Here is a 17,500-nt window from a genome sequence, read left to right as displayed (position 1 = left end):
AACACTGACATATTGAATGGCTTGTTGTGTTAACGGATGGATGGAGTGGTGCTTAGCTAACAAGAGCATGCTGTGCATGATGTGGGGATGACCCCAGAACATGACAATATGATCTATATCTATAGAAGGTCATGGGATTTTTTTTATTATTATTTGACTTTATTTGACCTTTACGCACTCTGGAAGGTTGCATTGAACAATACATCGAATCCTCTCTAGAATCTCTAGAAGAAAATGCATTGCTGCATTGAATGACAAGAAGAACTGGTTGAGTACCTAACTGCATGATGTGATGGTTGAATGGATGGATGGCTCTTATCCTCTAGGGCAGAAGTGTCAAACTCATTTCAGTTCAAGCGATTGTAGGGCAAGTTTCCTTTGTCATGCGTGACGTTTTACTAAGATAGAATTTTGCCGGTTCAAACTGTCACCAACAGCAAATTGAAGATAGCAAATATGCTTGATATTTACGACTCAAAATAGAATGCCAGGTATAGGTGTCTATGTTAATGATTGGAGATAAGATGGTCAGTTGCGATTCTTGTTATGAGGATGCAATTTCAAAGTTGTGTAGTTTGAGACCAGTTTAAGGCTACCCTGAGCAGGTGCGTGATGATGGGAATACTGGCGGGCTGAATTTTGACAGAGCCGAGAAACAGTCTTCTACTGTAGTTGGTCCAACTTTCTATGAAATGAATATACTGAGTAGAGAACTGTGAAGCAATGGACGGATGCATAGATGGATAGATAGATGAATGTATGGATGTATGGATGTATGGCTGTATGGATGGATGGATGGATGGATGGATGGATAAGTGGATAGGTGATAGATGTATGGATAGATGGATGGATGGACAGATGAATGAAGCTGCGTGTTACATAATTAAGTCCAAGGCTGACCTGAGCATGCGCACGAGTGCGGGGATGCCACCGGACTTGAAGATGGCCAGCAGGCCCTCGCGCTGGTGGGACAGGCTGTGGAGGACGCTGGCGGTGGCCCGGGCCGTCTCCATGTCGCCCGTGCTCTGCATGGCCCGCACGATGGCCGCCACCATCTGAGGGGACTGCATCAGCACGCGCCGGGACGCCTCCTTACGCGTCAGCTGGTTCACGATCATCGCCGCTTTGTTCACCACCACCTGGAGCAACCAGAGGAGGAGAGGACGGAGAGGAGGAGGCGAGGAGAGGACGGAGAGGAGGAGAGGAGGAGGGGAAGAGGAGAGGAGAGAAGGAGAGGAGGAGAGGAGGAGAGGACGGAGAGGAAGAGGAGAGGAGAGGATGGAGAGGAGGAGAGGAGAGGAGAGGAGGAGAGGAGGAGAGGACGGGAGAACAAACAGGGCAGAGGTGATGAGTGGAGTTTAGTGCAGATGAGAGGAGAGAGGAGAGAAAGAGAGAGTGGTGTGTTTAATGAAGAGGAAAGGAGAGAAAATAAGGGCAGGGAGAGGAGACGTGTAGAGTATTATCAAAGAGGAGAGAGAAAGCGAGGAGAAGAGGTAAAAGAAGAGGAATGGCGTAAAGAAAAGAATACGTAATGGAAATAAGGGGAGAGAGGAGGGTTGCGCAGTTAACCAACGAGATTAGGAGAGAAGAAGTAAGATGACAGAATGGAGAGAGAGAGAGAGAGAGAGAGAGAGAGAGAGAGAGAGAACAGGAGGGCGTAATGACGAGTTACAATCCGAGTTGCAGTATAAAAAAAGAGAGGAGAGAGGGAAAAACAGTCTCAAGAGAGAAGAGAGTAAAGAGATGAAAATAATAGAAAGGAAGGGATTCAAGAACGTCAGAGGACAGGAGACATGCAGCATGCAAGGAAGAGGGCAACAGCGTAGAGAGGAAAGAGATAGAGAGTAGAAGAAGCAGGCCACCACAAGGAGATACAAGGTGAGCAGACACACAGAGGAGAGGGACAGTTGGATTAACAGGAGGGGAGAGAGACATAAAAGATAATAATGAAATGAGTTCTGAACAGATCAGCAGGAATTACATAAAGATAAAGTAGGACAGAGGGGAAGATCTTTGACTTTTTAATTTGTCAGCATATTTTCCAGTGCTACACTAGCCTCGCGCCCCATTCTACGTACGTCCGCCAAGAGATTGGCTCAGTACATAGTCTGGTTACTGTTTTCTGTGGAGCGTTGAAAACCCCAGAAGACAGCCAATAAGCGAAGAGACAGGTTGGTGGGGGCGAAAGGGGGAGGACACTCGTGACTATGATGTAAACGCCTACGCTATGTTGTTGTTGAGTAACTGGCGGCGATTAGGTGAAAGCTGTCCAATCATTTCAAACCAGAACTGAGTGCAAACTGAGTGCAAACTTGTACTTGATGTCAGTATATAAATTTCCGTCCTGTGTATGTCTATGTCCTTTCATGGTATGGAGAGAAAACACAATTTCAATATCCTTGTATGACCTGTGCATATGAAGAAACTGACAATAAAAGCTGACTTGACTTGACTTGAACTTCCCGCTTCCTGCAATCACATCAGATCAAACAACCTCCAGACCATGAATACGAAATGAAATAGTATAATGGGATGGTCAGGACCAGGCTAGTGCTACACGGTCAAGTGTGTTGTTTCATCAAATTGATAACACTGTGAAATGTGCTAATTCAACATGTGGCCAAATGTAACACTCATAGTGTTGGAATATGGTCTTAATGTTGAAAAGACACTGCAGCAACGTGTGTATATACTGAGTGAAGGGGAAGTGGCCTTATTCAAGTGTTATCTTGCCTGTAGGCATGTGCTTCCAGTAGCTCAAAATTGAAATAGGCATTGGCCGTCAGCATCAGCTCATCAAACTCACACCCTCCCGAAGGCACAAATACTCTCACCATAGCCAATAAAACACAACCACACTTAGGACACGGCCAATAAAATACAAGCACTGTTTAGGCAGAGCCAGTAAAATACAAGCACACTTTGGGTGCGTCCAATAAAAAAACCACATCAACACTCTCTGTGAGGAGCCAATATCACGCATGCAGACTTTGGTAAGAGCGATTAAAATACAGGTAGGTAAGTGTGGATTACACAACCGCAACTGACAGGCGCTTCAGGAGTTTGAAGGGAAACCACCAGGGACCACATGTCATGCTGCAACCGCTATGTAATTCTTCTGACATCCATTTGCAGTGTTATTTTTAACATTCCATGCACAATTTCCCCTCAAGCTAGGTTTGTATTGTCTGATATGATTATGCAGTCTCCACTATGTATAGCTATCTAGTGTGTTTCCTGGGTTTCAAATATCTCAGAATAGTTTCATTTCAATAAATACTTTCACCAGTCATTAATGCAGTACATTTTAAATGCATGTGGCACTAAGTGTATGTGGCATTTTTGGGAAATAATCATTGATAATCATTGTTTTTTATTCGACTAATTAGGTGCAAAACATGGAACCTGGGACCACAGTGACCCACAAGATAGGGGACACAGACCTACGTAAAGACATTCTTAACATGCATGCATTCATAATTTAAGGACAATTTTCTCCATGGAGTGAATACTACAGTACATACAGTCCTAAGCTTGCAGATTCTCTTTAACCTAACATTATTGTTTTCTTTAACCTAATATGATTGTTTTCTTTAACCTAACATTATTGATGTTGCTTTAAGTCTAAAAAGTACCCACTGTCTTGAGTGTGCGAGAAAGAGAAGCCGAGTGAATGCAGAAGAAATCAATGGTCTTGAGCACAATTGTGCGAGTCTGCATGGATTTCTTCGTTTTTGGGTATGTGACATAAAGTATTCAAGGTTCTCGATGTGTGTGAAGGCGCATGGGGAATCCACCAAATCTTACTTGCAACTTACTGTGTGTCTGCATGCATGTCTCTCTCCATTATCAGCAAGAACTCACTTATTGTACTGTGCTTCATCACTTTAGCGAGTGAAATTGTTTTTTTTAACAAAAAATATGTGTTTGTAATAGACATTCTATTTCATGTCACAAATAGTGCATGGATGTGTGTTGGTGGTGTTATGTGCACGTTATTGTGGATTTTCATGTTCTGACTACAATAACTTGTACCCATGTTATTTAGGGATTATAAATAGTCACTTGGTCTCTCCCTCCCTATCTCTCAAAATGTTTCCACTCCTCTTTTTTCAATCCACCCCTTTCACTCTTCCCTTCCTCCTGCTACTCTTATACCCTTTTCCACCACCCCACACAGTGAGCATCAATGTCATCTTGTGTTATCCAGGATACTCTGTCAAAAAAGCTCAGGGACACCTTAAATGCTCTCTCATAGATCAAAGCAGTGGCAAAGGTTAAGAGTGGTGTCCTTGATTCTCAATTGGCATTCGATTTGGCTCTTTTTAGCTCTTTTCCATGAGGCTGCACCAACCTTCGACTTACTTTAGATGCCATCACCACTCAATATTTGATGTGTTATGGCTGCTCCTTTGCCTGTTGAGAGACAAACTGTACAACCTCTCACAAAACTACTTCAAGACTTCAGTTTGGAAGGCCACTCTTGACACTGCATCCCCATGGCCTTAACACCATTCACTGTGCATCTGTCCCTCCTCAACTGGCAGCTCTCTCTCTCTCCCTGTGAGCCTGGGCACATTGTGAGTTAGCAGAACTCTCCTGACCTTGTAACTATAGTACACAAGCATTATAGCATTCAATCCTTCTCTCTGTGTCGGTCTGATGGTCTGTCGGTCTGCCCGTATCGCCTCTGCTCTCGTTTTCACCTGGTCGTCGCCAGCAAGTAGCTTTGTGAGCTCAGGCATGGCGTGTGTGTGTTCAGATCTAGCTGAACTCTCCTGGCATTGTAGCATGGGCTCTACGCTGTCTCTGTGTCTGTTTGTCTGTGTCTGCCTTCCTGCCTGTCAAGTTCTATTCATATCTCCTCTGCCTTTCTCACCTGCCATCCTCAACTCAGGCACTGTGCGTGTGATCAGGCCTACAGTATAATAATAATAATTGTGGATCCATCACATGTTCTGTACCCAGAATATGAGCTGCTACCCTCTGGCAGGCGATTCAGAGTACCAGTTAAAAATAAGAAAAGGTTTTTGAATAGGTATAGGTTTTTTTGTCCCTGTTTCTGTTAACCTACTGAACGCAGGCCGTTAACAACTACCATCCTGTAATGCCATGTATGTGTGTGGTAGGCTGTAGTAGATATGCACTTGAGTATCTCTATGAGGGCACTTTATGTATGTATGTATGTATGTATGTATGTATGTATGTATGTATGTATGTATGTATGTATGTATGTATGTATGTATGTATGTATGTATGTATGTATGTATGTATGTATGTATGTATGTGTTTATTGTTGTTTTTGTTTTTTGTTTTTTGGCGTCATGTGTATCAGTGTTGTGTGTATGTGGCAGCTATGTATGTCCAAGACAAATTTCCTTCGGGACCATTAAAAGAATCTTGAATCTTGAACAGTAGCAGTCTGTCTGTCTGCCTGCCTGGCTGCCTGTCTAGCTCTTTCTATATCTCCGCTGCCGCTCTCACCTGGTCGTCATCGGCGAGCAGCTTGGTGAGCTCGGGCACGGCGCGCGTGGCCAGGTCGGCGTCGTCCTGGTAGTTGATGAGGTGCACGATGGCGGTCTTGAGGAGCTGCGAGGGCTCGGCCAGCCGCTGCACGTTGGTCTGCTGGCCCGCCTCGGTCTGGGTGGTGGACAGCACCGCCTCCCCCTCCACCAACGTCTCAGGAAACATGGCCGCCCGCACGCGCTGCGCCCGCGTCAGGGTGTACTCCGCCTCTGCAGGGGGAGACGGGGAGCAGGAAGTGAAGAGGAGAGATGAGTCAAGTTCACGTATCAAGTTGCAGAGGTCTATAACGTGAAAGTAGAAGTACTGTTACAGATGTCATTAGAGCATTAGTAGTATGATATTACATAGTTGCAACCCAGTAATATCATACCACTCATACCACTAGTGTACTAAAAGTTTCTACTTTTACTTTATACATCTCCGTCAAGTTTCATAACCTCACTAAAGTCTTACTCATCGGCAGATGTGCAGATGTTGGGTGAAGTCAAGTTATGTCTCCATAGTAGTACATAGAGTGCAAGATTATGAGAACAACAGGTGGGATTTTAGTAAGAGGATCGATCAGCTATATGCAGTACAGTGGCTAATCATCTAATGGACAGTACATCAAGTACACAAGTCATTATAAAGGTCTGTAAGTACACAGGAGTTTTGCAGTAGGATACTATACTTTATGATGTTTCCTCCTCATAATCGACCAGTAATCAACCAGTGCTCTCCCACATCCTCCTCCATGACTGAGGAACCCTGAGCATGGTACCGTCCCGCCGCACTGCTCCCTAGGGGCGCCATTGAGAGCTGCCCCCTTGCACGAGTGAGGCATAAATTCAATCTCGGTGTGTGCAGTGTGCAGTGTTCACTTGTGTTCTGTGGAGTGCTATGTCACAATAACTATGGGAGTTGGCATTTCCCAGGTGGGCTTTCAGTTTCACATAAGTCTTCCTCATCAGCAGTTAAATTATGTTCATTGCAGTAAATTCTACATGTCTCCATACATTGTGATACTCACAATCGTATGAAGTAGAAAAGTGAGAGCTACATGACTTCGTACGTATTCCCCAAACTGCAGAGATGACATTTCAGGTGAGAAGATATATCTTAAAGTAACACATTTCATTTCAACAGCCGCTTATTTACAACTTCAACACTGTGCGCACTGAAAAATCTCTGACTGTGACAAGTTGTCTTCCACCAAAATCTACAAATACCACATCATATAGATCAGAGAAATTCTAGACAATAGCAAAAGAACGTTTTGTTTTTTGACGGATCACACTTTGCTGACAAAATTCAGGCAAAAGAGCTTAGTGGATCCACGATAATACTCCGAGTGACTAAGCTATCGTATGAACAATGCAGTACTCAAATGAGTCAGGATGACAGGGGGAGAGGGAAAAGGGGGCTTGAGTTTAAAAATAGTGGAACAAAGACACTGGCACACTGACAGAAGCAGAGAGAAATAGACTACATAGAGACACTAGATGGTGAAGAGTATCAGAATAACCCTGAGAAGACAACAGACCTCTTTTGTAATACATTTTCCAAGCGAGAGAGAGAGACAGAGAGAGAGAGAGAGAGAGAGAGAGAGAGAGAGAGAGAGAGAGAGAGAGAGAGAGAGAGAGAGAGAGAGAGAGAGAGAGAGAGAGAGAGAGAGAGAGAGAGAGGAGTGTGTCTTGTGAACCCAAAAGAGGAGGCAGGCGCAAATGAGGACAATGGAGATGCAGCATCTGAGCTGCTCTCCACCACTATACTGCTACTGACCATGAGTAAGTTTGGACAGAGGAGGAAGGGTCCTCACCACTGACGTGTATAGTATAACTGGACTGCGGATGTTCGATGTGTTGTGAAGCAACGGCTGGGGGCGGGACATGGGACGATTTTTGGGCGGAAGAAGGAAGTAGAGCGCCTTTTTCCATGTATCTCTATGGTGGACTTGAAGCCATATAGTTCCTAGGCAATTCTTGCCGAGTCGGCCCTGTTTCGTTAAAACGGTAGTCTCCCCTCCCTCCCAAACAACCCAGATATTTTTTTCGGGCTGACCCTTTATTTAAGAAAGCTATTAAAATAGTTTAAATGACCAATGAGCATGGCTATTTGGGTTGATTGGCAGTTGCCATTCTTTAGAATTATTGTTTTGATTGACAGGCAGGCCGTTGTCAAGGAGAAGGGCGAGTCTCGCGGCGTCTCCAGGGGAAGCCCCCTCTCCCTGCTGCATTACTTTCAACCAGCTCTGCTTTCAACAGCTTCATTACTGCGATGGGTTATTTAATTTTGGTACACTTTCTCCACAAATATGCGTTGTTGTACTTTTGGATGTACTTCTCCGTACTCTGTAAGGACCTCTGCAGTTTTGGTAAGTAAAATAAAAACATGTATAGGCCTATACGTGGCTGATTGACCAAAATGACTGAGCTTTGTTAAACAAACACGTACGACAATGCTAGCTTGTTATTAGCCCAAGGCAGCATGCTGATCTTTCAGTGTTTGATGATCTGTCGGCTTGTCAAGTAACTTAATTATAATTTGAATGCCATTGCTTTTGAAAGCAAAATGTGTCTGTTTGGCGTGCGTCAGGTGTAATTCCCTCCTTCCGTACCGTAGCCAAGTCCTTACATCAAGATGAGTAAACATTTCACTACCATTCTGGCACTATGCTGGCCAGTGGCCACATCGGAAAAGCAACGTAGTCTAGCTGTGTTCCTCCGTCAACTGTTAAATATTGTTTGTTTCTGTGTTGCCAAATTGCCAAGTTGCTAGTTGGTGATGAAATGATGGTCATTGGTACGTTCGTTTTCAGTATGCAAATTGCGTCATTAATGTTGACTGTACTGAGTGACGAGTGCATAGTGTAATGCAAATTGTGTCATTAATGTTTAATTGTAGGCCTACTGACGAGTGCATTGTGTAGTAAACATTTCCCCATCCTCATGTGACATGGTTTCATTCTGTAGGCAAACAACAAACCACACTTCACCTGGAAAACAGAGCCAGGACTCACTGTCAGGTAAGTAAAGTTTCAAATCCTTAAAGTATGCTCCTGAGTTAAGACCAGAGACCTTCCAATGTAAAGCTAACACCATCATCTGCTTACTCTGCATGTGTTTATATATTAGCAATAAAATATTAATGAAATATAGTCCAGGAAGACAGATGCTGAGGCACTCAAGGTTGCAATTTTTTTACTTTTTTATTTGGCTACAATGCCTACGCGTTTCGGCCCTTATGGCCTTCTTCAGGGCGTATCAAGCTTGTATCCTTGATACGCCCTGAAGAAGGCCATAAGGGCCGAAACGCGTAGGCATTGTAGCCAAATAAAAAAGTTTTTTTTTAAAGAATTGCAACCTTGAGTGCCTCAGCATCTGTCTTCCTGGACCAAGTTTGAGAGCCTCTACACTGATGAGCACCAAGGAAAAAAGGTGAAGACCCAGAAGCACTCCAATTACCTGCTTGTGAGTAATGAAATATATGTTGTTCTCATCACCCTTCGTTTGTCATCATTTTCTTTACAGATGTCTGAAAATGTACAGTAGGCTACACGCCACAGCAGGTCTCACCATAGTCAACATCATCAAGGATTGTCACTCCGACCTGAGAAGTGGCCCCATAGAGACACGGACAAGGACCAGCCACTGTTGCCAGTGCACAACTGAGGACCCGACCAGCCTGCTGCCATCTATGATATATAGTACCCGGTATGTAACATTACACTACACTCAGCCAATGCTTTCATCCAAAGCTTATCACTTATTTTTACATGTGCCTGGATAAAAGTATACATCAAGCGTAGTAAACTCTTAGCATTTGTCAGTAGCCACTATCTTCAATAATTACAAGGGTACCAATTCTATTGACAGATATGCATGCCCACACCATGAAACTACCACCCCATGATTTTCACTGATTAGGCAGCATGCTTTGAAACATGAGCAGCCCATCTCCTTATCTATTGTGTTTTCTTCCCATGAACCTAAGTTGTTGGTGTATCAAACGGTGACGTATTCTCATCACACTTCATATGCCATTATTTTATTTACAGCGGAGCGGTCTGAAGACGTGGAGTACACTGCAGCAGGTATCACATGACCAAGGACTTGGACAACGTCTCTGTTTACATCTATAGTGTATTACACAAGTGAGTGTACACCCCCATATTTCTGCAGATGTAATGGGACAATAAAGACATTTGAAAACTGAAAATGAAGTCTGCACTTCAAGCTCATCACATTAAATAAGTAAAACAGGAGCTTGGTGAGCAGACTTAATTTTCAGTTGTCATTTGACTTTGTTAGTCCTGCACCCAAAACTTTTTTGAGAAGGATGTTCATGGGTTTTTCCTTTTTAAACAAATGTAGACATTTGTAGACACTGAAATGTTATAGTTACTCTATATATACCAGTGATATGCTTCAATTATGTTAATGTTACATTAATTATTTTTAAAAATAGATTTGTATTTATCGTTACAGCTGAAGATGTGCACAGTACGCTACTGCCTGCATCCTACCACCACAGAGGATCCGATATGCAGAACCAGCTTCAAAAACCATTGCAATTATGAAACACAGTTAATAAATGCTTATATACAGCAGCCCGCACATTTTGTTTAATTTGTAATATTGGTTAACACACTATTGTTACAACTGTTTAGATCGGTGTTTCCCAACCAGGGGTACATGTACCACTAGGGGTACGTGAACACAATGCAGGTGGTACATGCATTGGCAGGTATCAATAAAAAGAAATGTATGGAGCATAATCATATTGGGATAGAGCAGTGGTTCCTAACCTATGGGTCGGGACCCAACTTATGGGTCGCCAAAGATCCACAGTGGGTCGCGAAGCCCTCTTGATTTTAAGGGGTTTCGTTTTAATACCATATAGCCCATGTTGAATATATGACAAAGTAAAGCTTTTAAACTGATATATGCATAGAGGCAACAAAATGTAAGCGACACATTAAACAGTCATTCTATATTTGACTGAAGACAAATTGAGGAATACAATTTTCTAATGAGTTTCCGCAGGACTCCCTCTCGCCTGGGACTCCCTCTCGCGTGGGCGCTGGCATGATTGGGTCACCAAAGCTTACAATGGTAAAAATATGGGTCCCTGAAGAAAAAGGTTGGGAACCACTGGGATAGAGGAATATATACAGTAGACTAGAGCATGAGGGAGGGGGTACTCATGGTATGACAAAAATGCTTAGGGGGTACATGAGACAAAAAAGAAGTTGGGAGACACTGTGTGATTGAAGTAATGCATTTCTTACAAGCTTGGGGAAGAAAAGAATGTCCACTCCATGATTTGCAAGTTTAAAAAGCTGAACATAAGGGTGAATATTTCATTTTAATCTTTATGTCAAGCATACAAAACACCCAGATGTTTAGTCATAGCCTACTGTAGGCCAGTTTTACTAACTGAAAGGTGTTAACTTTGGTTTGTTTACCATACCGTCTACTTCTAAGAGTGATTTTGTATTCTGAATCTTTTCAAAAACTGGGGGGGATCAGCAAAAAAATGGTCATGATGACTGCTCGACGCGGCAATCTTCATCTTCAATCTTCCGGATGACAGCTTGGCGTCGAGGAGCCTTTCTTCAGCGTCCATGGTTTGTCTGTCAAACGGAAAGGTTTTGCATGTCATTTGATGCCCAAACATTCAAAGTTATTTACAAATGTCCGTAGAGGATTAACTTGGTGTGGCAGACACAAACCAAACAATATTTTACGCAGATGTACAACATGAAAATTGGAGCATTCTGAGCTCTCATACAAAAGCAATGTTGATACTGAGTATTGCTGACATGGATTATGTTTTGCCAAACGGTACGCCGACCCCAAAGACACATCTGCATTTTCTGTGTACAGCTCTGTTTGTAGCCTAACTTCCCATTTATCTTTAATTGCGGCTACATTACAACGTGGTGAAGTAACTTATAGTAAGCTAGGTCTTTCGCCACTCGGCTGGCTCACGTTAGATGCTAAGCTAAAATTATTATGGTCATCATAACAAGCTCTTCAAGGTTTCGTTAACCCAAAGTATCATTTTATTAATAGCATGGTATATTTGCCATACCGATCACCAGTTCCATTTGAACTTGTGTTGCTGTTTTTATGACAATCAAGGGTTTCTGTGTCGACCAGTTCCACAGCTGAAAAGTGGGTTCAATATTTCTGCTGGGGACGCCATGTCATATTCGGGTGGGAGGGGCGGGACATGTCTTGAAGTGTCTGTTTGTGGATTGGCCGGCGATGTCGACCTATCAGCAATGTAGCTCAACGTTGTCAAGGTGATTATTATATTTCCGCATTTTTGGGGCGGAAGAAAATCAGCCGCGGTTGCTTCAAAACCGTTGAATGGAGTTCTATCGAACTCCGCAGTCCAGTTATACTATACACGTCAGTGGTCCTCACTATTGTACTGCTAGTGAGTGTGTAACAGAGGGAAGTGGAGGGTGGAGGTATAGTGTGCAGTACCTGAGTTGTGTGAGCATGTGTAAGGGAAGAGGAGGGTGTGTGTAAGGGAAGAGGAGGGTGCGTGTAAGGACAGTACCTGAGTTTGAGCATGTGTGAGGGAAGAGTAGGGTGTGTGTAAGGACAGTAGGCTGAGTTTGAACGTATGCAAGGGAAGAGGAGGGCGTGTGTGTGTTAAGTACCTGAGCTGCTCTCCACCACTATACTGCTATACAGACCATGTGTAAGTGTGTAAGGGAAGAGGAGGGTGTATGTAGGGACAGCACCAGAGTTTGAACGTGTGTGAGGGAAGAGGAGGGTGTGTGTGAGGGAAGAGGAGGGTGTGTGTGAGGGAAGAGGAGGGTGTGTGTGAGGTCAGTAACCTACCTGAGTTTGAGCGCGTGTAAAGGGAAGATGAGGGTGTGTGTGTGGGAAGATGAGGGTGCGTGTGTGTAGTAAGTACCTGAGCTGCTCTCCACCACCGTGCTGCTGCTGACCGTGTACTTCTTGCTGCACTCGGACTCCTCGTCGTCTCTCACGGTGGTGGCGCCTGATTGGATGCCCGAGTCCGACGCGTAGTAGGTCTGCTGCCACTCCGCCACCTTCACCGAGCTCTCGGCCTCACTCACTGGGGCAGAACAACGACAGCACAGGACAATAGCATAAGCAATAATACATCATCAACATACATAACCTACACCGAGCTCTCAGCCTCACTCACTGAGGAAAACAATGATAACACTGGACAGTAAGTATTAGCAGTGATACATAATCAACATATACTGTAGGGTTTATTGCCACCTTCTTGAAGCTCTTGGTCTCCCTCACCAGCGAAAACACAGGTAACACAGGACAGTAACATTAGCAGTAATAAAACATCAACCTTACATTACATTGATGGTACTAACGTTAATGTATGTTATACATAATCACCATACAGTATACATAGTGCTTCCCCTTCTGCCATGTTCACCAAGCTCTCTGTCCGTCCACTGGGGAGAACAACAACAACACAGGACAATAGCACTAGCTTTAAGTCTTCCTTTTAGTGCTACACAATTGCTGATGTTAGACCTAATATTTTAACATACAGCATTTACCGTAACTTAGTGCTACTTTTTTTGGTCAATATTACACTTGGGGCGTTCATGAGAAGACAATGTCTACAAGGGTAAGTTCATGAGCAGATAAGTATTTGTTTCTTTTTTTAAATTGTAGCTATTATATTGTTTGGTATGCACACAAAGGCCAGAGCATCATTATCAGGTAATTGCTAATTGCTAATCTTATAAGTCTCCTTGGCTTTTAATACTCTGTTGCCCCTGGCAATGTAGGCACGTTTGCTTAATTTACACGGTATTTCTTGGACCGTTTTATTGTTTTTTTTATTACATTATTGCTATGGATATGATGTGGTATGTGTATATGTGTATATGTGTATATGTGTATATGTGTGGATCTCTTAGAGGTTATCTCATGGAATTGCCCATTTCAAATAATGTGTAATAGTTTTAGTTTTAGTTTTCAAATATGTTTTTCTTTCTACATCAACAATGAAACATATCCAGGTATTTTTAAATGCCTATATTTTTTATCCGTTTATGTCTAAACATGACAAGTGAATGAAAATAAAAAGATGTGTTTTAGCCCGCTAGATGGGATATAAGCTTCTGAAAGAGTGAAGGACACACATGAGAGCCAGTAAACCTAATGTTGCAGTAAACCTTGATGTAGAGCCAGCTTCCTACAGCAAACGAAATTAAAACATTTACATCTTTATAAAACTGTCAGAATAGATTTTGTTTTCATTTTTTATGAATCAAACACCAAGTGTTCATATAAATCTTAACATAACGTAACACATGCAGTTTCTACATGTACACTGCCCAGGCACAGAGAGAACAACCAATGTTACACACTCTAAATTTTACCCAGAGGGGAAAGACCATAACATTTTATCACCATAACGGCAGCTATAGAAGCTGGAAATGAACACACAGAAGGACATTTTCACCTTCTCTTTTCAAGAACACTTATTTACTGTCAAGAAAATAGCGGAGGTGAAAAACATGGCCTTGCTACTTAGAAAACACCACTTTAACAGTCAACAGGGGCATCGCCAAATGAGCTGCTGCCGTAGCTTTTAGACCTGCCCCTTACTGCTTGCACTTCACATGCATTTTGTACTAGGCGGTGAATGCAGCGAATGCATTACACAGGCAGTCAACTCATAGACACAGTCACCTTGCACAGTCAGAGTCTACTGGTGCAGACGTAGTCAATTTGGCATCGACACACTCAACTCAGAATCACAGTCGACTGGCAAAGATACAGTCAACCGGCACAAACACAGCCAACTGGCAAATGCACAGTCAACTCGCAAAAGTGTTGTCCCCAACTGAGAGAGAGAGAGAGAAAGAGAGAGAGAGAGAGAGAGAGAGAGAAAGAGAGGGAGAGAGAGAGAGAGAGAGAGAGAGAGAGAGAGAGAGAGAGAGAGAGAGAGAGAGAGAGAGAGAGAGAGAAGCATCTGTAAGGACATTGCTGCCAGCCTACAGTAGATGTACAAGCAGTACGGTCACACCACATCCTGTTTATATGAGCTGCAAGAATAAGCAAGTGTTGCCCGTCAGTATTATTGCCATTATGCTCCATTACATGCAATGAACAGTCACTTCATCCAAGGTGACTTACAAGTGAGCTGCTGCAGCACTCAAGATAGAAAAGTACTGTAAACCATAGGGCCTCTCGAAGTTAAGTGCTAAGCGCTGAATAATAGCGGTGGGACTGTGGAACTGTGGAAGTGCTGCAGACTAAGATGGTGTGGTCTCAGAGTTGACAAGACAAGAGTGGGAGTTTTTGAAATTGAAAGGCATGAGTCATAATTCAAAATCCTTATAATAAAACTGAAGATGAAGAAGAGAACACTCCTCTGGCAGCATGGGGAAAATGGGGAAATGGGGAAAATGGCGATTCCCAGCTGTTACTAGGAGTGCTTTGCATTATGGGATAGCTATTCCAGGCGTTCCATTAAGGACTGCAACACATCTATGAATCACTGGGCTTATCAGGCAGGCCGCAGCTGAGAATGGTTGCTGTGGTAGAAATAGTAGCAGCAGTAGCAACGCTAGCATCACCTGATGTTTCAGCGCAGCACAGATTCCCCAAGTCAGCAGGGAGGGAAGAACACTGACTACACACAGTAAAGCAAAGCAAAGCAAACGCAGTTTGCTGAATCGGAGCAGCACTCGCTTGCACTCTCTCAGCAAACGGGCAGCTCATACAGTACAGGACAATCACTAAAGTAAACCTGCTTAATGCTGGCACAGCACAGCGCAGCGCAGCACAGCACAGCACAGCACAGCGCAGATATGCTAAGGCCCAAAGCGAAGATCAATGCTGAGTGATATTCACCCTGTGACCTTAAACAGCAACAGATGACAAAAAAATTGACAATTCAGTAATTTAATATAACTACAATTTACTACGTACTTCACTAAATACTGATTGCAGATGTCAGTAGTAGCAGATGATGCAAACAACACCCNCCCCCCCCCCCCCCCCCCCCCCCCCCCCCCCCCCCCCCCCTTTTTGTGTGTGACAGTGTGAGAGGTGGACAGGAAGCGAACTGGGAGAGAGACGGGGAGGGGTCGGCAAAGGACCCGGGCTGGGAATCGAACCCGGGTCAGCCGCACGGCAGGCGAGTACCCCACTGGTTGGCCATGGCAGGGCCTAAACAACAGATTTCCATTCTATACTGTCCTTGCCATGAGTAACATCCCCAGCTTCATAGCTTACAGTTTCTTGGACTTCAATGAAGTGTGTTTCAGTGAGTTACGCATTCTGAAACAATCCTCTAGAGGAACTTGTAACTCTGTGCAGAGAGATATGAAACATATTTGGGACAGTGCTGTGGGAGAAGCAGGGTAGCTGTGTCCTGCCTGTGTGACATTTCCTGTGTGTCCAGCTGCAGTGTGCTTTATACCCTTGGCTGGGCTCCTGGTGGACACCAGGGACTCAAGCCATCAGGAGATGCAGTACCAGCAGGCCTACAGCAAACCCCAGTGGAGCCAGAGACCCAACACAAGTTTTTCTTTCTGTGTGTGTGTGTGTGTGTGTGTGTGTGTGTGTGTGTGTGTGTGTGTGTGTGTGTGTGTGTGTGTGTGTGTGTGTGTGTGTGTGTGTGTGTGTGTGTGCGTATGTGTGTGCGTGTGTGTGTGTGTGTGCATGTGTGTGTGTGTGTGCGTGTGTGTGTGTATGTGTGTGTGTGCAGGGGTGTAGCAGTAAAATTTGGGCTCTGTGTACAATCAGCTCCAATTGACCACCCCCCCCCCCCCAGCCATATCTTCATGAATCGGACTGTGTGTGGGCCCCTACATACCTGGGGCCCTGGTGACTCAGTCACACTTTACCCCCCTTGTATAACACCCCTGTGTGTGTGTGTGTGTGTGTGTGTGTGTGTGTGTGTGTGTGTGTGTGTGTGTGTGTGTGTGTGTGTGTGTGTGTGTGTGTGTGTGTGTGCGTGCGTATGTGTGCGTGCGTGCGTGTGTGTGTGTGTGTGTGTGTGTGTGTGTGTGTGTGTGTGTGTGTGTGTGTGTGTGTGTGTGTGTGTGTGCGCACACACTATGTGCATATGTGGACTTTGGAGAGTTTGTGCTTGGGAAAGTGCATGTGTGAGTATTGTGGGGGCGGCCGGCTGAGTTAACATATTTGGCTCCCGAAACTTCAGCTCCCCCAGAAGGAGCCTCCACCATGTTCTCCAGATCTTAACTCCACCCCACAGTGTGCATCTCACTCTGGAAGTGCGTAACTCATCTCCAGCTGAACTATCCTCATCTGGCCCAGATCTCACTCTCTCGCCTTTCCTTTCCTGCTATTCGGAGGGGAAAAAACCGTTTCGAGATAGAGAAACGCACGGCAGATTAAGAGCCTGTGGAGCACAGAGATGTATCAGCGGATGATGGATTTCAAGAAGTTGATCATGGCCCAGATTTTACCGCTATCTGTCGACTAATCAAATAAAGGGCTTTGGGGGGAACAGTTCTGTTTGGGCCAACTGCACTGTGCATCTACTGTATGAAGCAGTTAAACTGTTGAAAACTGGTCTTGTGTCTAACAGATGGGCCTTTTTCGATTTTATTTGATAGGACAGTATGTGAGGTGGACAGGAAGCGAATTGGGAGAGAGACGGGGTGGGGTCGGCAAAGGAACCGGGCCGGGAATCGAACCCGGGTCAGCCGCATGGCAGGCAAGTGCCCTACCGGTTGGCCACGGCAGGGCCAGCTGGGCAGAAATTTCATGAATCCCATGAACCTGATGTGGGAGAAGTCAATGGGGTCTTGAGCACACCTATAGTTAGAACTTGTTTTTTTTTGGCCTGGATAGACCAATAGACCAAAATGATAAGCTGTTTGACTTTGCGCATATAAGGAGGACTTCAGAAGAGAACTCTCCACTAGAACATCTCGGCCTGGATCTATCCTGGGTTGAGCTCCTGCATTACTGTGCAGCTGGCAGGCTCCGGA

The 17,500-nt window shown here is 44.3% G+C and overlaps 1 protein-coding gene and 2 long non-coding RNA genes across 3 annotated transcripts in view; 1 reads left to right on the top strand and 2 right to left on the bottom strand.

Moving 5' to 3' along the window:
* Nucleotides 1-17,500, bottom strand: part of LOC134468349 (junction plakoglobin-like) — a 142,541-nt gene that overhangs the window by 42,049 nt on the left and 82,992 nt on the right. The window contains exons 3-5 of the mRNA XM_063222286.1: nucleotides 12,442-12,606; nucleotides 5,485-5,735; nucleotides 901-1,139 (exon numbers count right to left, since the gene is read on the bottom strand). Of these exons, the coding sequence (XP_063078356.1) occupies nucleotides 901-1,139; nucleotides 5,485-5,735; nucleotides 12,442-12,606 (655 nt within the window). The remainder of the gene's footprint in view (nucleotides 1-900; nucleotides 1,140-5,484; nucleotides 5,736-12,441; nucleotides 12,607-17,500) is intronic.
* LOC134468359 (uncharacterized) lies at nucleotides 9,106-10,114 on the top strand. Its single transcript, XR_010038776.1, has 3 exons — nucleotides 9,106-9,218; nucleotides 9,563-9,658; nucleotides 9,993-10,114. It is a non-coding gene; the product is annotated as an uncharacterized LOC134468359 (long non-coding RNA).
* On the bottom strand, nucleotides 10,935-11,933 carry LOC134468368 (uncharacterized). The gene is made up of 2 exons (XR_010038782.1): nucleotides 11,602-11,933; nucleotides 10,935-11,140 (listed from the first exon to the last, which is right to left on the bottom strand). It is a non-coding gene; the product is annotated as an uncharacterized LOC134468368 (long non-coding RNA).

The sequence above is a fragment of the Engraulis encrasicolus genome, chromosome 2, assembly GCF_034702125.1.
Source record: "Engraulis encrasicolus isolate BLACKSEA-1 chromosome 2, IST_EnEncr_1.0, whole genome shotgun sequence".
Lineage (NCBI taxonomy): Eukaryota > Metazoa > Chordata > Actinopteri > Clupeiformes > Engraulidae > Engraulis > Engraulis encrasicolus.
The sequence above is the reverse complement of the archived record's forward strand: the minus strand, read 5'-3'. Positions and strand labels throughout refer to the sequence as shown.